At 36.3% G+C, this 20,721-nt stretch overlaps 4 protein-coding genes across 4 annotated transcripts; 1 reads left to right on the top strand and 3 right to left on the bottom strand.

Annotated features, from left to right (window-relative positions):
* Positions 1-815: 815 nt before the first annotated feature.
* Positions 816-3,283, bottom strand: LOC132634177 (O-fucosyltransferase 37). Its single transcript, XM_060350471.1, has 6 exons — positions 2,528-3,283; positions 2,267-2,435; positions 2,006-2,095; positions 1,631-1,914; positions 1,277-1,535; positions 816-1,177 (listed from the first exon to the last, which is right to left on the bottom strand). Exons 1-6 carry the CDS (start codon positions 3,154-3,156, stop codon positions 962-964), a joined length of 1,647 nt encoding a protein of 548 aa, XP_060206454.1. The 5' UTR covers positions 3,157-3,283; the 3' UTR covers positions 816-961.
* A 1,078-nt stretch (positions 3,284-4,361) lies between these two features.
* LOC132632508 (adenylate kinase 4-like) lies at positions 4,362-8,744 on the bottom strand. Its single transcript, XM_060348469.1, has 6 exons — positions 8,529-8,744; positions 6,032-6,177; positions 5,760-5,879; positions 5,479-5,646; positions 5,070-5,159; positions 4,362-4,629 (listed from the first exon to the last, which is right to left on the bottom strand). Exons 1-6 carry the CDS (start codon positions 8,638-8,640, stop codon positions 4,531-4,533), a joined length of 735 nt encoding a protein of 244 aa, XP_060204452.1. The 5' UTR covers positions 8,641-8,744; the 3' UTR covers positions 4,362-4,530.
* Positions 8,745-9,976: 1,232 nt separating this feature from the next.
* LOC132632509 (putative pentatricopeptide repeat-containing protein At5g59200, chloroplastic) lies at positions 9,977-12,582 on the bottom strand. Its single transcript, XM_060348470.1, has one exon. It carries the CDS (start codon positions 12,365-12,367, stop codon positions 10,478-10,480), a length of 1,890 nt encoding a protein of 629 aa, XP_060204453.1. The 5' UTR covers positions 12,368-12,582; the 3' UTR covers positions 9,977-10,477.
* Positions 12,583-16,906: 4,324 nt separating this feature from the next.
* LOC132632510 (large ribosomal subunit protein uL22y-like) lies at positions 16,907-19,681 on the top strand. The gene is made up of 7 exons (XM_060348471.1): positions 16,907-17,018; positions 17,097-17,133; positions 17,279-17,319; positions 18,706-18,936; positions 19,043-19,145; positions 19,220-19,287; positions 19,455-19,681. Exons 1-7 carry the CDS (start codon positions 17,016-17,018, stop codon positions 19,491-19,493), a joined length of 522 nt encoding a protein of 173 aa, XP_060204454.1. The 5' UTR covers positions 16,907-17,015; the 3' UTR covers positions 19,494-19,681.
* The last annotated feature ends 1,040 nt before the right edge of the window (positions 19,682-20,721 follow it).

Consider the following 20,721-nt stretch of genomic DNA (forward strand, 5'->3'; position numbering starts at 1 on the left):
TGTAAAACGTATATGCAATTTTTTTTCTAACAAATATCAATTACTCCATAAGTTAAATACGACTAAACCTAGACCAACATCAAACTAGATTACAAATATAATTAGATGAAATCCCATGGAGTCATTCTGGTTTAAACATTTTCAAATAAAGCCAATTTTGAAATTAAAACTACTTCCATGTCACAAAGATAAAGAACGAAAACATGAAAATGTCAAATATGGTACTGGTTTCCATTTTACCTTTTTGTCTTATCCAGAAAATAAACGATGCCAAGGTCATGATTACACTATGCTCAAGTGACTTACATTCACTTTGTTGATTTCAATTCATGAAGCTGACGATTTTTAAGAATTAATGATCCATGTAGGTTTCAATTCGAAGTCAATGGTTGTATTACTCATTTTGAAATAATATGAATTCATTCTTGGAATTAAACCTTAGAAACTTACACCTTATTGGCATATACTGAAGAGAAATTGAAATTTGCTTTTTGCAACTTCTTTAAATTCTTAAGGGCCGTTAGCTAAATTTTCTTAGAGGAAAGGCTGGTAAGTTTGTCATCAATAGATCAAATCACATCTAGTTATATATTAATCCTCGAACTACTGCTGTTTCAACTCGATCGATTATTCACTAATTCTGATTGTAGAAGAACAACAGTTAACTCGGATTGTAGAACAACAGTTAACTAGGATTGTGCTACGTCCGTGCATAAACAAAAATTGGAACATTTGCTGGAACACATATTCAACTTTCAGATCATACTTGAGATTTATTTCGTTTCTAAAGTATAGATGCATTTTGGCTGGTAAAAATTAAACTGGAAATGATCCTTTTTTTCTTCAGCTTTGTAAACTGGAAAGATTCAACCCTGAAGCAAACTCATGGTATGAATATTGGCATACAAAATCTTAGCCTCAATTCTAAAACAAACTTGTTGAGACAGAGATATGTCTATTGTTATTGCTTACACATGCACTCAGGGACAGGGTATGCAATTACATCTCTATCAATCTTGTTAGTCCTTGGCTCAGGTTGCCCGTGACTTTTGCTATGCAGTTTCTTCATTATCCGTTTGAATTCTCTCTCAGGTATAGATGAATCTTCAAAGCATGGCAGCATCATTCTCTTGTTTGGCTTTATGTACTTTCTGTGTCCTACATATGCCCTATGTCCCTGACCACCAAAACGTTAAAATGAAAAAACAATCAGTATTGCACAATGTTAACAAGAAGTTCATTGTTGCTTTAAGCAGGTTTGACTAAAGACATATACCTCGAGAGCTCGGCCCATGTTACCTCCATGGGAATTGATGAAAACATCACTGCTCAGTGACACAATGTAGTCAATAGCTGCCAATGTAGAAGATTTTTCCAAATATGGAGTGAGCTCTCCGTTTAGCGCTAATGTATGCTTTGTCACTAAATTTGGGAACTCCTTTTGTAGAGGCTGCATAGCTTGTGTGCCTCCAAAGGGTTCCCCACCAGCAACATATATATGAGCATGGCTTGGCGCTCCTAAACCCTTCAGAAATCTGTTACATAATGCGCCATTTCAGAATGATTTTAGGCTCTTCTTGGTCCATAAAGTAAACAAGAAAAGACATGTTCAAGGACTTAACAATTTTACCTAGCCATTTCTGACGCATTTAATGGACACATTCCAGCAAGTCGCCGTTGTGCATGAGTCATGTTCAACTTGCCAGTGAGGTATTCAGGGTGAGATGCCCTTTCTCTTCTTATAATTCTGTCATACTGCATGCCTAAACCGGTAAGACATCCGGTTCTGATCCAAACATCCTTCTCTAACCTGAGATGGATGGCAACATAGGGACCCTCAATCCACATTCTTCTAGCTATCTGATAGCCTAGCTCCCTAATTGGAGCTGCAAATCTTAGTGCATGGAATGCAACCTGTTCAAAGTTACAACCAAAAAAATAGTGATTTCACTTACTTCCCAACTTCTTATCAAACAGTTAGCTTAGGTACTAAAAATTGTATTACCTTGCATTTGAGTTTCTGCAAGTCAGGTGGAAGATTCTTGGAGAGCTTAGAATCTAACCCTTTCAATATAAGCAAACCTTCTTCGTTTAGCTATTAAAACAAAAATTTACCACAAAATTATGATAATTAAATGTAAAATTCATTCATTTTAACCAGTTCTCTAAGCAGTTAAGTCAATTACTACAGAAAAAGGAACAGTCCAATTTTCTTATTTGTTTGAGAAATCAATAGTACAGCAAAAGGAACAGTCAATTTTCTTACTTGTTTGAGAAATCTGGCTCTAAGCCAGAGTGGTGATACATGAAAAGGAAGTTCGCGGTTAATAGTCTGCTTAGAAACAAAATGCGTCGATGGCAAAGACGCCACAATTCGAACATCAGCTTTCAACGTCTTCTTGAAATGCTCAACATCGAAAATATCCGAAAATTCACTGCACATAGCCAAAGTTAGATCAATTGAATTTCAAATCTTGAAGCCAAAATGTGAAAGAAAAAAAAAACTAAAAGGAAAATTGAAATGTACCTATCATCTCCCCAAATGTGATTCACTTGAAGAACAGGAACAACAAGGGCAGCTTCAAGAATTCTTGCTATAACAACTGCATCAACAATTTGGTTTCTTTGCTGGTTCAATCCTCCCGAAACCACAACAACCAAAAATTTCCTCTTCTCTTTAGAAATCTTTGCAGAGGCTTTTCGATACTTGAGACTGAAATCCAAACAAGGCATGTAACCTTTATTATCTGGTTGTTTCCAGAACTCTTTCTCCTCCTCGGAAAAGTTCCCAACTATCCCATGTGCCGGTAACGGCGCCATTGCTCCGGTAGACAGAGTTATTGGTTCATCTTGAACAGCCAAAACAGAGGCTATGAACAGAGAAGAAGAAGAAGATGAAGTATCGGGGCACGAGACGTAGTTCTGGAAAAGGGTTGTGAATGCGGATAGCAAAATCCCAAAGAAAGTGAGGGAAACGAGGAGAGAGATGAAACAGAGAGATAGAAATGGGGAGGAGGAGAGATTCGTTTGGGTGGTTCTTGAGTTCTTTCTGGGTGAGTAATGGAGGGAATAGAATGGGGGTAGTGAGAGTAAATGAGTGAAAAATGATGGGTTCAGTGAGATGAATGAGCTCTTTGAATTTCTTGTTCTCGCCATTGATGATCAAAGCTTCTCTGCGTATTCACTGGAAGATTGGTTTTCTACTTAATCAGGGAACTGATGAAGGGGCGAAGTCTACTAATCGCCGCGAAGATATTATTTACCGTTAGTTAAGTTGGTTACAAGATTCTTTTCTTTCTTTCCCGCCACAAATTTAACAAACTGTATATTGCAGTTTTCCTCTGTATGACTGTTTTTTCCTAAAGAGTTGCAAATAGCAGAGTTCCCTTTTACTTCTACTAATTGGATATTGTATACTTTTCACTTCACTCGAAGAGGGCAAGGGTGAGAAATAATGAAAACAAAGGCTGATCTAGCTTTGTTGTATCTATGGGTTCATGGAAAGTCACTAGCTTTTTAATAGCTTGTCTAAATTTTGTATATATATTAAGAAATCTACTAAATGCTTATAATAATTTGATTGTGAACCCAACTATTGTATATTAAATTGAGGTAGTTGTAGAAATTTAAAAATTTTAAATTATGAATCCGTCTCTAAAAACAAATGAATGACCAAAACAGGTCTCCATAGATGGAAAAAATTTCTACGTGTTAGTGTTGTGTATGAGATTTGCATGGATCATCTGGTTCTAAATTTCTAACGCAACATCTGGCTGATCAACTTCCTTTCTTGTGCATAAAACGGATAATAATTTGTATGTACCTTCTTGCGTCAACGTAGCATATGAAATAGTTTTATTGGGTCATTTCCTTCCCTGTGAACAGAATTTCATTCAGCATGTAACGAAACAATTATTATCTTCGAATGCACAATTTGCACTTACAAGATCGTGAATTGTGATCACTAAAGAAGCTTAAAATCACGAGACTAAAACCACATCGACTAGTACAGAACCAGAAAGCGCCTTCTATTCCTTCTCATAACATAGATTATTCATATAGGTTCGAGCTTAAACCTCTTGAAACATTATTTCAGAATGTATGCAAATTATTTTCTTCTAAAAATGAGCAGGTAAGAGCCAGATGCTTTTGTGGAGCGACCTGCAACTGATAATAATCTGTTGCAGACAGATATACTAATGTTTCCTCCTTGTGAAAATAACATTTCCAGAACCCAAAAGCCGCTTCTATCCCTACTTGCATCTCCTGTTACACTCTCCTGAATTCATTGTCTTGGTAAGAGTAATAATTTTGTGGCAATTCCTACTGCCCTCTGCAAAAGAGCTCACTAGACAGCAACGTCAAAAGTAAAAATAAATTCACCAACACTTTTGTGATGTTCATAAGGGACTGATGCCAGCTAGTGCCATAAAGAGAAATAGACAAATCAGTTACGTAGAAATATAACGGGTTAACCAAAATTCAGAGTTCAATTTTCAATCCTCAACAAAAAAGAGCGGCATCCTTCCGTCAGGATAGAGCTTTCTTGACTTCAGCTGTGACCACCTGTGGTGGTTTCTCGGCAGGAAGATTCACTACATTACCCTTCTTGACATAGTAGTCAATGACCTGTACATTAATCCAACACAGCTTAGTATGAAGAAGGAAACTAAAGTAGAGACCAAACAGAGAGCAAAAAGGATTATTGGCTTAATATGTTTGGACCAAATCAAACAATATTAATAGGTCAAATGACAGCTATTACCCTGTACATAATGGTTGTCCTAAAGTAAAAAGGCTATACTCAATTGCCAACTGAAAAATATCAACACTTTGAACGTCAAAGTGGTAAATGTTGTCAAACATCTTATAGGTTAAGTTAGATTCCCAAATGCAATTCTTAGTTTTGACATACTTTCCCCAAAAGGGATCCTACTCAGTTCATTAAGGACTTAGACATCAGCTTGAGATCAACTCTCTACCAAAGCAACTAGTTAAACAGATCTTTTCCTTTCTTTTGCCACCTCACCCCCAAAACAAAAAATAAGTAGAAATAAACAGTTATTTACCGGCTCTGTTTGCCTATGAAAGGATTCCAGCCTTGACTTGAGAACAGCAGCAGTATCATCTTTACGTTGTATCAAAGGCTCTCCAGTGACCTTCATGTAGATAAATAAAATCGAATTAGATTCAGATGTCAGAGAACTATCCTTAATAGAGAAAGTTCCTTTTTTTTTGGTTGACAAAGTCCTTAATGTAGAAAGTTGTGAACCTAAGCTTATCTGACAGAATTTAAGCTGTATACAGACAAAAAAGATTATAAAATTGTAAAAAAAATCACTTGTTTAGTGTGTGTAGACACATCAAAATGAACAACTTCAGAAAAGAAAAAACTTTTTTTAAAAATTTTGATAAGTTACAAGGGAAGAGACAGTATTATCACAACAAATAAAAAATAATTTGATACTATTATCTTACATCATCTATCCCAGGTACTTTAGGAGGTGCAAATTTTGTATGGTATGACCGACCACTAGCTGTGTGGATCCAACGTCCGGTAATTCTCTCTTCCAAGATGGCATCATCAATCGCAAAATTAAGAACTTTATCAACTTTAGTCCCTCGATTTTGAAGCATCTCATCAAGCTGCGATTGGTAGAGAAGGACACGATAAAACTAGTACAAGGATACAAAGCTGACAAGAATTTCACATAAAGTTCATATAAACATAAATATTTAAGGATTAACAGGAAAAGAACCTTTTCTGCTTGCACCACAGTCCTAGGGAACCCATCAAGAATGAATCCTTTTTGACATGATGGCTTTTTTAATGCTTCGTCTATAATCCCAACAACCAAGTCATCGGAAACAAGTTCTCCCTGAAAAGATGGTACAAAAACAATTTTACTGAGAAAAGGAAAACCAATGTGTTCTCCCTTATATTCTGTAATTGAAACTTGAAAGAAGCAGGATAAGTCAGAGAAATATAATATTTTTTTTTAAAAAAAAAAAAAAAAACACCCAATATGACCTTATCCATGGCCTCCTTCGCCTTAATGCCCAAAGGCGTTTTGGCAGTAACAGCAGCCCTCAGCATATCCCCTGTGGCTAAATGACACAAGCAATATTCATCCTTAATAATAGGAGCTTGCGTTCCTTTCCCTGATCCAGGTGGGCCTGCAGAATTTTTCTAGTTTTTTGAGATCTCTTAACACTAATAGTTTGGAGAGAGAAGAAAAATCATAGATTTATCTATCACAAAAATTGGCAAAGCACAAGAGAACTATTCATAAATCAATATATAAGTCCATATGATGACAACTCAACACCCAAATGAATTCAGATTTAAGGGCATGGATGACATTGTTTGTTCATAGACGAAATAAGGACTAGTCAATTGGGAAAAGGAAGATTGACGTAACTCATTCAGAAAAAACCAGCTCCAAACCCAAATCCATATATAAATCCTTGGCTAAAACTTTCAACCACCTACACATCCGCCCCCTACGAGCATTATGATAAAACGTTAGAGAAGTAAACAAACGCCAAAAGACCCAACATGAAATAGGAGGCAAATTATTGTCAAGTCTCCTTTTCGGAGCATGTCGAATCCATAGCAAAGTTACATTATTGAGAATCAAATCAAGTTTTTGCATTCCCGACCAAAGGATGAAACCCTGGTTTACCATTCCAATGGTTGAGCGGGCTGTAGCTTGAATTACAAAGAGATTCCCAAACAGAAAAACACCATGGAATATATGCATATAGAGAGAGTTTACCCGAGAAAAATGTTGCTACTTCCACCCAATACTAGCAAAAACCAAACAAGTCAAAACGAAATCACTTCCAGTGTTATGTACACTTAACTTTCATAGTCTTGTACCATGAATGCTAGCAACATAAAAGCTAGGATTGTTACTAAACTACCCGCTAACAGTCAAGAAACCAATTTCACTTGTCTCATATCATAGTTATTATACTCCTGGTGCCTCTCAATTTCATTTTTTTATTACCTTCTGAATTTATAGTATCTTTCTTTTACTTCCCTATTACTCATAACCAATCTTCTAATCTTGTCAACATCTGACATGTTTGTAAGTAACATCTGATCAATGTTGTCAAAAGCGATAAGCTCTAAGGTCCTTTGGGGCTTTAAGCGCAAAGAACAAATAAAGTGTGGGCTTTAATTTAAAAAAAAGGCGCAAATGGAGACAAAATACAAATATGTACGTGTAGTCAAAGATTAATTACCATAAAGCATGAATAATATATGGATAAAGAATTTGAAAAAAAAATGATAAAGTGGAAAATCAATTGTTTAGTTTAGCATCTCCATTCTCCAAGACTATGCTCCCTGTCAAGGAAAAGTATGCCTTAGAGCCTTGATGACGACACTGAAGCGCCCATAAAGCGAGAGCGAAGCGTGTGCCTCGCATCAGGGTCTAAGCGCGCCTTCGACAACTCTGCATCAGACACAAATGCAGTACCTAAAAGTTCCTTTTTATAAATGTCAAACTGTTATTAAATATAAACAGAAGATGTCAGTCACAGATGTTAACCCAAATGTGCCCCCAGGACTTTGGTTCAGTGGTTTGGACGCAACAGGGGAGGTATAGATAAGGCGCATCTCACAGATTCGAAATCTACCACAGACAAGGAGCCTGGTATTTTAGCGGGAGCAGGGTAAGGGGACAGGCCCATACTCTCCCGACTTCCAAATGGATGGACCAAGTAACTCAAAAAGAATTCAAACTCTTCCGTCCATGATTCAGGAATTGTTATTTTCCCCATTAAGAAAATCAATTTTAACTCTTCGCTTCTTCACTCAATAAAATTTAACCTAGTGCAACCTGTGCAAAGCAGAAATTTAAAAAGATTTTCATTGTTTTCTGGAAGACTTTGCCTCATCCTCTAAACCACAAAAATAGCATAAATTCCATTACTTTCAGTCTTGCTTCCCAATTATGGACAAACTCCCTCCCAGATCCCCAAGCAAAACCAAACAGAGAAATAAACTACTCCATAATTACAAAATTCAACTCCACTATAATGGAGAAACTGTAGATCTGATAGCGATTTGGGGGCAAAAACCATATAAAGTACTCAAGGAAACAACTTTGACAGCTAGCACCACACATATAACACCCCATACAGCAAAACCCAACAACTACTAAACTAATCATTCACAAAATCACACCAAAACAAAATGGCAAAATGCAGATCTGATAGCCATATGGAAGCAAAAACCATAAAAAGAGTCAAAAGACAGAATTTTGACAATGACCACCCCATATACACATACAAATAACAAAGACCATCAGATAGCACCCCATAAATCAAAACCCAAAAAAGTAAAAGACTAACATTCACAAAACTCTACCAAGCAAAAGTTTCAAAAGACGGGATCTGATAGCGATTAAGAGGCAAAAAAAAAAACATATAAAATAGTAAAAAAGAAAGAATTTTGATAATGAACATCAGATATACAGATACAAATAATAAAAAGAAGATAAGAGTATTATTAATACCAATGAGAATAAGACGTTTGTCAGGCTTGGAGGAACACCTCATGCGACGGAGAAGCTCAGACATGAGGTTGTCGGAGGGAACATCTTCTAAGTTCACTGATGATGTCGACATTCTTTGTTGTGTTAACAGAGAGATTGAGATGGTGCCTCTCTACTCTACTATTCTTTGGATACTTTTGGATGTTGGGTTTCGGAGATTCCAACGCTTCAAATTCAAGCAAAACTGTACTAACTGAGGTTTTTTATTTTAAATTACTACTATGCCCTTTATTTGATTCCTTTACAAAATTGGTTTTCAGATTTATGAGGATCTTTCATTTTTTCACATAAAATATCTGAAAATAACGGAGATTTGAAAAGATTTTTTTTTTTAATTTAAATTTTTTACCTCATATTTTGGGGTCAATTAGTTTTTGTGATTTTTTGCAAAAATTTTTTAATTTTATGTTATTTTTATGAGAATATTTCATTTTTACGTATAAGAGATTTGAACATGTCTATTTTTTTTTATTCAACTTGGCAAAATCTTTTGTGTTCCTTTACAAATTTAATTTTAATTTTATGTCTATTCTTATAGGAAATCTTCGTACAAAATCAAAATGTTGGCACCACATATCTTCTCTCCCCCTCTCTCTCTCTGTATCAAATAGTATTAATTTGGTAAGTTTAATAATTGGAAATTTGAAATTTGAGAAAATATGTGGGGTCACATGTAGTAATGTTTTTAATCTTTAAAGCATAAATGGAGAAAAAGTTGGATAGAGAAGCATAAAGGTTGTCACATATAGTAACGGTTATATATATATATATATATATTTGGTAAATTTTGGAGTATTATATGCTTAAGAAGATTCTTCCTTTTAAAAAGAGTGGACGCTATTTTGGCATAGATTAAAATGACAACATGAACATATTGAAATGGAACTGAAAAGTGTACTTTTCTTTTAATTGGTCCCAAAGAATTTGGCCCTTTTAAAATTCAATCTACCGCTTTTGATCAATTCGTCCGGCTTTTCAAAATCATTTGGCATACTTTCCACAAAACTCTATACAATAACTTGCTTCATTTGTACTTGGTTTGGAGTATGAACTTTGTAGGATAACTAATTAATTGATTGAAAACAACCATTTAGTACGAAAGAATAGTTATAATTGTCAGGTCTTAACATAATAAAAAACGACTTTAAAATAACCCAAGCAAAGTCGATCTGCCAAACATGTCTGTTAGTTTTGTATTCTATTACTAATACATAAGCAAACCACCAGTAGTAATCTATAATGCGAGATTTCAGCATGTCATTCTACAGTACAAAAGTACGTCATCAAAAATAAATAAAAAAGAGACAGAGGGATAAAAAGAATCTAAGCATCGAATCCAAAATCTCAAATCGCAAGACATTTGTAAACTCCTTTAGAAATGTTAACACTACTATATAATTCAATAGGGACAACGCCGCAGTAGAACTGCTTTCGCAATGACAAAGTTAGGTGACATGTCTTGCTCAATATTCTTGGGTAAAGTACTAATCCCAAGTTTACGTCTTGATATAAACATGCTAAGAAAGAAGTCACATTTAAATGCAAGTAATTGAAGATATTCATCTACATATGTTAAAGTCAAATATGAATTTTGAACCCCTCTCTTTCATGATATATCTCTGTTTCTTGACTAGCTTATCTGCACAATTGGATCAGCTGTCCAGCCTAGGTACAGAAAGAAGACACAGAAAATAGGCCACCTTAAGTGAAAAAAGGGTAATCAATAATTGGGTAATATTGCAAGCTCGGTACTCAATTCAAGATTGTATATTTATACCAACGACCTGAGTAATTACAGATTCTACTCTTACTTCTGTCTGTCTGGATTAATCCTGAAATGGACTCAAAGATGGACATTATCTACAATATAGCATCATATCAAGAATGTAGACCAAAAAAATATGTTGTGTTTACCAGTAGTCACCACAAGAACAAACACCATTTTCAAAATGGTGAAACCTATTCCGATCTCTAACAACAATTTTTCTCCGTGTAATCTTAGATATAAGCTTAATAACTGAATGGCAGTCATTGCAAACTCTAAGATTTTTTACTACTCTTATTGTGGTACTTGGTTTGGTTGAGATCAAGCCATAACATATTGCAAGCCTTTCACTATGTATGCTCAAAGCCCATTTTTTCTCATGTTCTTCAATATCTTGTGAGATGACATCGGTTGCTGGAGCATAATCTTCGGATTTCAGCATATCATTCAGCTCCTTCAGTTTAATGTATATTGCTTCCCTTTCAGGGTGTCTAATGTCTCCCAAAAGAAACTCATGAATCTCATTTTTCACTTCAATCGAACTGCAACCTGGTTCCTTTTGGACACCTAATTCTTCTCTCAATTTCGTTCTCACTTGTGCTGCTTCCTTAAATTTACCAAGTGAAGCATAGACATTAGACAGAAGAATATACGTTCCAGAATCAGCAGCACCATACTCCAATAGAATTTTTGCAACCCTTTCCCCTAGTTCGAAATGTTTATGAATTCTGCAAGCACTTAACAACGATCCCCAAATTACATTGTCCGGAGCAATGTTGCCTTTTTGTATAAAATCATAAGCCTCTTGAAGACGGCCTACACGACCAAGAAGATCAACCATACATCCGTAATGTTCAATTCTTCGTTCAATTCCATATTCACTTTCCATACTCTCAAAGATCTCAAACCCAACGTCCACTAACCCACCATGACTACATGCATTTAAAACACCGGAAAATGTAATACTTGTCGGTTTAATTCCTTCACGTATCATTCTCTGAAAAATTTTGATAGCCTCTACGCTCTTCCCATTCAATGCATACCCAACAATCATAGAATTATAAGTGGTCACATCTCTCGCTTTCAACTCTTCGAAAATGCTAGCTGCCTCATCAATATCTCCACACCTTGAATACATATTCACCAAAGCTGAACCAACTATATGATTAACTTCAATGTTATACTTCTCTACATAAGAATGAACCCATTTACCAAGCTCTAGTGCTCCTAACTGCGCACACGCAGATAGAACGCAAACAATTGTCACTTCATTAGGCTTTACACCGGCCATCTGCATATCTCTAAACAACTCCAATGCGAAATTCATTTCACCGTTTCTAACCAACCCATCAATCATAGCAGTCCAACAAACATTATCCTTAGTCGAAACTACACGAAATTCATCCATCGCCTTACTCACTAATCCATGATCAAAATAACACGATATCATAACGGTAGAAGCAACAACATCTCTTTGAGGCATTTCATCAAACACCTTCTTCGCATCATTAAACTCTCCGCATTTTCCATAAAGTTCCATTAGCTTTAACCTCACAAACCTATCCGAACTCAATCCCAATTTCATGACCTGGCAATGGATTTGTTTACCACTTTCCAAATCTAATGCAAACCCACATGCTTTCAAAACCAAAGGGATTATATAATTATCAGGCAAAATGAAACCCCTAACCATTTGAAAATAAGTTTTAATTCCATCAGAATAAGACCCTGAAGAAACAAACACGTCAATAAAAGCAGTGTAGAGAAATACATTTGGGTTCGGGGTTTGCTGGAATATCTTGGAAGCGTATTCAATGGAGCAGGATTTGGAACAAATGCGAAGAAGCTCGAATAATATAAAAGGGTCATTGGGGTTGCCGTTCTTGATTATATGAGCATGAATTGGAGTGGCGTGTTTAATGCTTTTGCATTGTTGTAACTTGAAGAGAAGCTGCTTTCGGTCGTGGAGAGTGACGGGGTTTGAGTTTAAATATGGCGGAGAAATAGGTGGTGATGCGGTGGTGGCGCCTAGCATGAGGAACTTATCTGAAACTAAATAAGACAAGGTTGTTTGAGGGAAATACGACGACTGTTGTTAACTCCTTTGTGCAAAAAAAAAACTCAGCATGAGCTAGAAGAGACAAAGAACTCAACCAACACGTTCATGTGTTAGATTATTTGATTCAAATAGTACTAATTATAGTACGTTTTGTAAGAATTTATGGACTTCCACGTATTTATTGAGGGACTAATACAACGTTAAATACTTGTACCAGAAGTTATATAAATTGTACACTTTAATCAACTATTTCTTTATTCCACGTGGATTTATATATATCATAGCACTGAATATTTATTCTCTTCTCATGTATACACGTATGCACTTCAATTTTAATTCTCCGACACATTTATTTTCTCCGTGTACTTTTACTTGTTCACTTTTGACTTTTCACGCTCTTTAATAATTGATAAATGAAGTACTCCCTTCGTCCCATATTACTTGGCCACATTACTAATGGTATAGTAGGCTTAGGGTGAAGTTACGTGGGAGTTACGAAAGCCGGAGATTAAGACACACTTTAACACATCAATGAATATTTGTACCAAAAGCTATATAAATTGTACACTTTAACCAACTACTTTTTTATCCCACATGGACATATGTCATAGTACTAAACGTTCTCTTCTCGTGTATACATGTATGTACTTCAATTTTAATTCTCCGACACATTTATTTCTTCCGTGCACTTTTACTTGTTCACTTTCGACTTTTCACGTTTTTAAGAATTAATAAATGAAGTACTCCCTCCATCTCATATTACTTGGCCATATTACTAAAAACATATGTCCAAATTATTTATTCATTTACAAAACCAAGATAAAATTAATAGAAATATATTGGGTTCACTTCACATATTACATATATATATACATCATATATGAAGAATGAGGCCAACAGAGAGTAGAAAAGGGAATTCTGGGAGGGTGGTTACTTTCTCTGGGTTGTTGTTGTTGGTTGCTTTCTCTGTTTGGCTTATGATTTCCTTGACCCTATCAGATGTACTAGTAGTCTAGTACTGTTTCTTGTTTCATGTAAGCTTAGTAGACATCGCTTAGTTTTAGCTTATGTTTGTTAAAATTGCTAGAAATTGTCCAAACTCCTACTTGTGGCTTTGGGAAAGTTTTCATATCTAAACCGAAGAAATCGAATTGAATAAATCGAACCGAAATTGCAAAAACCGAACTGAACCGAAGTTATTTTAGTTCCGATTTTTTACAAACCGAAAATCGAAAACCGAAAAATCAAACTGAACCAAACGAACGCCCAGCCCTAGTTGTATGTTATTAGCTATCATTATAAGGTTGGCCCTAATTAAAAGTGATCTACTAAAGACTAAAAGTTTATGGGCTAATTAAATACCTCATAAAGTATGGGTTACTATGTGTAGATACCCGATTGTAATTTCTAATTTAATGATGGGTTAAACTAGAAATTAACATAACTTGTACAACTATAAATAAGGGGTTATGGTCCCCAAACCATACCTAGGTTTTTCTTTTTCTGATTTCCCGTCTTCAGTGAAGAGTAAACGGCTTACATCTAGGTTTGGAAGGCCAAAGACCGCTAGTTGAGCAATCCGGTTTTGTCATGAATTCAAGTACGCTTCCACATCTAATTTTACATTCTCGATGTTCTGACATGATAGTTCTTGGGAAAAGATGAAGAATTTCATCTTAAAAGTTATTTGGTACTAACACATTTATGTATAAATGGTTTATGCGGAGATTAATAATAAGAAGGTTGTTAATGTCCACGATAATTGATTTTTAATTCTTTGAATTCAGTTCAAAATATTATTTTACAAGAAATTAATAGAAATAAAATTTTAGCGCAAGTAAATTATAACACCCCTCGTTTTCGTAGTAGTAGAACCTATGGTCTCCTAGTCGGGTATGCCCTTGGAATAGAGACTCGAGCCCGAGTTTGGAGATAGGAAGTGCCTTACCCCATGAACAAGAGTACCAGTATGTGTTCTGGGTAATTCTCAGAGTTAGAAGTTGAACGAATCGAATCGACACGATCCGAACTGAATCAGAAAAATCTACAGACACCAGTCATCATCGACGGGTCGTCGACATGTTCAACGGACCGTCAACGTGCGGCGTCGATGGAATTCCGCAGCCATGCATTTGCAGGCGTAGGTCGATGGGCAAGTCGACGGACCGTCGACATGTCGTCGGGCCGTCGACTGGCTCGTCGAACCGAACCACTGTAGCCTTTTTGGCTTTCAAATATAAATATGTGGGTCACGACTTCATTTCATATTTTTCCCCCTTCCAAAAATCAGAAAACCCTGATATGTTCTCTCCCAATATTTTCCATCATACTAGTGAAAACTTGACAAGACCCGGACCCCGTAAACCCGAGATGGTGAAGGAGAAAGGTTGCTTCTAGGGTTTCTTCAAGTGTGGAGTTTAGAGAGTTGGAGTTGAAGTGAGTCTTGGGATTCTTGACCCCTCAAGGTATGTAAATGATTTCTACCTTTGTATTTAAGTTGAGTATCAAGAGTTTTAGTGATCCTAAGTAATGAAGGGGTAGTTGTGAAAGTGGTAAGTTGATGAAAGACAAAATAGTAACTTAGGGTTATTGTAAGAGATAATTGGGAATGGATTTGAATATATTTTAATATGTAAGTGTTGTTATTGTTGTTATAGTTGTTATTAAAGTGAATGAGAAGTTAAAGGGTTGTTAAGCTTATGAGAGAAATGTTGTCCATGATTCGTTAAGCTCTCTATACATCTAAAGGAGGTTAGCAAATGAAGTGCATAGTCTAATGAAGGTCTATGTTATCTTAGTTGTAGATTTACAAGTCGAGAAGTAGGAGTTGGACGATTTGATATACGTCAAGGTATGTTAAGGTGATCATTTTCTTCTTTTGGCATGATCCTATGACACGATCCAATAAGCGAGTAAGCGAGTCCATATTACTCTACTCCTAGAAGTATTAGGAATATTTCAGTCTTTGATGTCCATGTACCCCCCTCTATGATTATCCCTTCTGTTCATGGGTCCAGTTTTATATATATAGTTATTCATACATTACATTCATTTATATATATGTATGTTGACCCGTGACCAGAAGGCGTTATATACGCAAGCATTATATGTATATGGGGTATGGAAAGGAGCAGGCGTTATATACGCATTACCACTTGATCAGCTGGTGCACTATTATGATGATATGAGAATCAGGCTGCAAGTATCGCAACAATGTATATGACGATGGCCGCAGAGAGGCCGATATGATATGAGAAAAGAGACAGGCATTATATACGCGCATATATCAGACGTTATATACGCACCTATATTCAGATGTACGACCTTCATTGATAGGCATGAGCATGCATATTATGTGCCCACAGAGGCATTATCAGTTATACAGGTTTATGCAAATTCAGGCAGATACTAGTTCATACAAGTACATGCATTCAGTTATTTCAGCTTATGAGTTCAGATCTTATCCATGATTCTCATGTGCATATATATATATATATATATATATGATGTTGCTCTTATGCTTTACATGCTTAGTACATTATCCATACTGACTCCCCGTTGCTCGGGGGGCTGCGTTCATGCCCGCAGGTACAGGGAGACAGACAGGTGGTCCAGCTCAGTAGGACCACTAGATCTAGCAGTGTTCAGTACGCTTCATTCGATCCGGAGCTACAGTCAGTTTTGGTATGCCCCTTTTGAGATACGTATGCACATGGGTATGACGGGGCCCTGTCCCGTCCTCTCTACAACTTTTATTCCAGTAGAGGTCTGTAGACAGTTGTATGTATTAGCCAGACGATGTAGCCTTGTCGGTGTCCATTCTTTTGTGTACAGTATATGTAGCAGCCTGGCTGGCTTGTACTGTTCTTCCGCATGATTGTATATATATGTATGTAGATTGTACAGAATTCTGATGTTTCCTTTTTATGAGACTTTGCCTTATAAGGAAAACTTTTAGTTATGCCTTAAGGAAAAGTTCCGCCTTATGGGGTAGACTTTTAGTTAAGGCATAACTAAAAGTATGCCCCACAAGGCATAACTTTTTCTTAAGACATAGACTTTGCCTTAAGGAAAAGTTCCGCCTTATGGGGCAGACTTTTAGTTATGCCTTAACTAAAAGTCTGCCCCTAAGGCGAAACTTTTCATTAAGGCATAAACTTTGCCTTATAAGGCGGAACTTATAGTTATGCCGGATATTCCTTAAGAAGTGTATGCCGGGTCCGACATACACGCGACCCAAGCCTTGCTTTGCGATTTTTTTTTTAATTTATGCCTGAGCGAGGGTTCAAACCCAGGACCTTATAATTTCTATGCGAAGCTCAGGATTACAACGCGAAGGGCAAAAATTAAAAACCAACATTTTGAGGGGCAAAAACTAAAGACCATCCCAAAGGAAGGGCAATCGTGCGAATTACCCATTGTGGTTGTATAACTACTGTACAAAAAGTGAACACCAAGAAAAACAAATAATTGGGAGGCCCATTACTGTAGAAAGCCCACTAGGGTAGCCCAATTGACATGTAAAACCCTATCATCTTCCCATTTAAGCTGAAAACCTAACTTTGTATTTCCTCTCCTTTGGGTTAACAAAGAACGGACTGACCTGAAGCAGCAGCTGGAAGCAATGGTAAGCCACCAATTAGTTTGCCGGTCGAACAACCTTAATAATTTTTTTACTTACGTGGGAATGCTTTGGTTAATGTAGGTGAAGTATTCAAAGGAACCCGATAACCCCACCAAATGTGAGTACCTAATATTATTTGCATTTAGTTTTCGAGCTGTGATCTATTCACATGTGTAGATTCGATTTATTGGACGTTGCTTTATATATTTTATTTTATTTTCTTTTTGAATATAATTTGAGTTTGATTCGTGTTCATGCATTAGCTTGCAAATCCAGGGGTTCAAGTCTCAGAGTTCATTTCAAGGTTCGTAATTTTACCTCTCATTGTCAATTGCTTGCACCCTTTATATTCATTTAAGTAACATAATTTTCTTCTTATTCAAAAGTAACATAATTTTCTTAGAATAGATGCCTGCTCAAATTGTAATTTTATAGTATTCATTAAGTAACAAAAATTATTTACAAACTGGACCTTCCTCGAGACCCATCATTAACACAGTGTATGTGTAATACTGATAAATAAAAGCTGTGCATGTTTGGAATTAGTCTTAAACAGTGTCAGCTTGATGGTAGCAACTAATTCAAAGGTGTAAGAAAATACTTACCCTTGATCATAGAAGCATGCTATGAGTCTGCTGTTGATATAAATGTGGACAACTCTTAATTTGCTGTAACTAGTGAATGCCAAACAAGTGTGGTACTATATGAATGGATTTGGAGGGCGTATTTCAGTTTAAACTTAGAAGCAAGCTTGCATGTCGTGGTACGCCCTGAGGGTGTGACCTAGTGGTCAATGTAGTGTCAAGACCTGTTCTGGTGGAGTTAGCATGTACCTCGTGGAATTAGCCTAGGTTTGTGCAACTAGTCCCAACACCACAGTTATCAATAAAGAAGGTTTTGGAACCACTTGCCATTATGAAAACAGTCTCCGATGTTTCATTTGCCAAGCTGTTGCTAGTTGCAAATTGTTTATGGAAAATGAGTTTAGCTATTGACGAAAATAGTAATTTCAACAAAGTATTTTGCACTTCGATGGTTTCTGCAGAGTCTAGGTCGAGTTGTTTTCCAACATTCATTTTCAGATTCCCAATGTGTACTGTTAAACTATCTCACTTCAGATCTTGCATATCACATTTGATCACTCCAAATATTTCTTTGACAACTAAAGTCGCAATGCCTTGTCTTTTCAATAATTCATGAGGGCGCAAGTTGTTATGTCACTCTTTTTGGTTTGAACATATGACTTATATGTCCTCAATTTCATTCTGGGTTTTAGTCCATTTTGCTTCAGCTATGTGTTACTTAGTTTTTGTCATTCTTGTTGGCATTTAAGTGGTTTAGACATTCAGATGTATTTAACATGAGCTTCTGTTCTTTCATTTTTTTTCTTTCTTATTTTAAATATATTTTGGTAAATAAGACTGATCTAGTAATATTCAGTGGTAATTTTTGGTGAGGTCCTTGTCGAAATAAATTTACTGAGGTACTTGGTGCAAAACCCAGGTCATGAATTAACCTTGATTCTAACCATTCCTGTGTAGCACAAAGCACTTTCTCAAAAATGGATTGGAATACTGTCTACAAATACGACCCCTTTCACCCTTTGTTGGAATTAGTAGTTCTGGAATTTCTGATGGTTTTGCTATCCTTACCAGTCCTTGCTAAATATGTATGCATTATCGACTTACAGAATACACGAGAGACAGCACATGCACTTAGGAAGATGCCGTTGGACAAGGCCAAGAGATACCTTGAGGATGTTCTTGCCCACAAACAAGCCATCCCGTTCACACGCTTTTGTCGTGGGGTTGGTCGTACTGCTCAGGCAAAGAATCGCCATTCAAATGGTCAAGGACGTTGGCCTGTGAAATCTGCAGGGTTTATTCTAGATTTACTCAAAAATGCTGAGAGCAATGCTGAGGTAATGTCAGATTATGTTATGTTTTTTCCTAAAAAGAATATGCATAGCTTTCTTGATTGTTCTATGTGCCTTAAGCTGATTTCGTTGTTCTTTTGAGCTTATTTAGGTTAAAGGCTTGGATGTGGATTCACTTTTCATTTCTCACATCCAAGTAAATGAAGCACAAAAACAGAGGCGCCGCACGTACCGAGCACATGGACGAATCAACCGTAAGTGTCCTTGTTTTCTTCTTCTTGTATCTAGTCATGGATATCTCAATCCTAACCTCTTGGCATTTTTGTAGCCTATATGTCTCACCCTTGCCATATTGAGTTGACATTGTCTGAGAAGGAAGAGTCCGTCAAGAAGGAGGTAAACTATTTTCTTGTCACTGTTTATTTTATGATTTGCATATGCAGTGGAATCTTGCACTTGCTTATAGCTTGCCTATTGCTTTCTTTTGTCATCTGGATACCAGTTCTTGTCTTTGCCAAACATGTTTTTTGAAATGTGCCTAAAACATTCTCATTGTGATGCAGCCGGAGACTCAGTTGGCTTCTAGAAAGACAAAGGCGTAAGCAATGAATACCGGAATGCAGAAGATGTTAAGTTTTAATGTCGTTATAGTCTCTGTTATGAAACAATTTTGGCAGATTGAACCTTGTTCCTCCAGAAATTTGGTTTTGCATATTCTTACTTTTCCAAAACTTGAGTTGGATGTTGCCTTATTCTATGGCTTAGTTGCTGGAATTTTTTCCTTTGTGGATCACAGTCTTTCATTTTCTATGCATAATTGTCTTAGTGGGTTTAACTACGGGTAGTTTTGCTGCGTTTGTTGTTTCGGGGGTGTGCAAAGATTATGACTAACGCATAATTCTGGGACTAATTTATCTGAGCTCTCGCGTGGAATAAATAACACCAAGTTTGTGGTATAAATTTATCTTGGAAGTTATACCTTCAACCAATCGAATTATAAATTTAACTCCAAATTTAATCATGTGATATCCGCCTTTATCAAACGACCCAAGCAACTCAAGGTGTTGCTTTATACCCCACTAGTATTTAATGCAGAACAAGGCTAATCATAGTATGTTTTGGCTGAAGGCCAAAGTGGCTAAATTGGTCGTTTGAAATACAAGTTTCCGTTAATGACGAATGCATGTTCCAATTGGGGATTTTGAATCTAATGTTTTTACCCATTCGTAGGATAAGAAAGATGTAATTGTTATGTGCAGTTTTTTTTAAACCAAATCAAAATCCTTGGAAAAACATTGACTCAGTAACTTCGATCCTACGAGGCGTTTCTGATCTTCAATTATCTTCGGAGGTTACTCAAGCATTGGCCTATTATCTTTTGTATGTGAGATAGTGAGTTGACATGCAAAGTTTAGGAAGTAAAACGGTCTCTGATTATAAAGAAATTGATTCAACATGTGAAGAGGAAACGGATCAAACGAATGTTAAACGAATTTCGTCACTTGTATGTAGTTGATGAACACGAGTGTAATTTGATAAATTTTGGAGAGGAATCGAGTTGAAAAGGATATTCTTGGTTAAGGTTATCTTGTTGACTTGACTCGCCTTATCGCCATTCCTTATGAAATTGACCAACATGCAAGAATATACCCACTTTGGTCCTTTATGTAAATGTTTCTTCTATTCACAAAGCAATTTACTATCATTAACTAAGCTTACATACGAATTTTGGTACGGGGTTGCATTTGTTAGGAAGTGTTTTATTTCTTAACGTGAGATTTTTCAATGTGAATCTGAATTTGGTCAGGCCTAATGAAGGTATCTGACACT

This window comes from Lycium barbarum, chromosome 3 (assembly GCF_019175385.1).
Source record: "Lycium barbarum isolate Lr01 chromosome 3, ASM1917538v2, whole genome shotgun sequence".
NCBI lineage: Eukaryota > Viridiplantae > Streptophyta > Magnoliopsida > Solanales > Solanaceae > Lycium > Lycium barbarum.

Coding starts and splice junctions, on each gene's coding strand:
- LOC132632509 (XM_060348470.1), bottom strand. CDS start 12,367: ATGCTAGGCGCCACCACCGCATCACCACCTATTTCTCCGCCATATTTA.
- LOC132632508 (XM_060348469.1), bottom strand. CDS start 8,640: ATGTCGACATCATCAGTGAACTTAGAAGATGTTCCCTCCGACAACCTC. Junction 5,880..6,031: donor CGAAGGAGGCCATGGATAAG/GTCATATTGGGT, acceptor CCATCTTTTCAG/GGAGAACTTGTTTCCGATGA. Junction 4,630..5,069: donor TTCATAGGCAAACAGAGCCG/GTAAATAACTGT, acceptor ATTAATGTACAG/GTCATTGACTACTATGTCAA.
- LOC132632510 (XM_060348471.1), top strand. Junction 18,937..19,042: donor ATGCTGAGAGCAATGCTGAG/GTAATGTCAGAT, acceptor GAGCTTATTTAG/GTTAAAGGCTTGGATGTGGA. Junction 19,288..19,454: donor AAGAGTCCGTCAAGAAGGAG/GTAAACTATTTT, acceptor ATTGTGATGCAG/CCGGAGACTCAGTTGGCTTC.
- LOC132634177 (XM_060350471.1), bottom strand. CDS start 3,156: ATGGCGAGAACAAGAAATTCAAAGAGCTCATTCATCTCACTGAACCCA. Junction 2,096..2,266: donor GAGCCAGATTTCTCAAACAA/GTAAGAAAATTG, acceptor TTGTTTTAATAG/CTAAACGAAGAAGGTTTGCT. Junction 1,536..1,630: donor AATGCGTCAGAAATGGCTAG/GTAAAATTGTTA, acceptor ATTATGTAACAG/ATTTCTGAAGGGTTTAGGAG.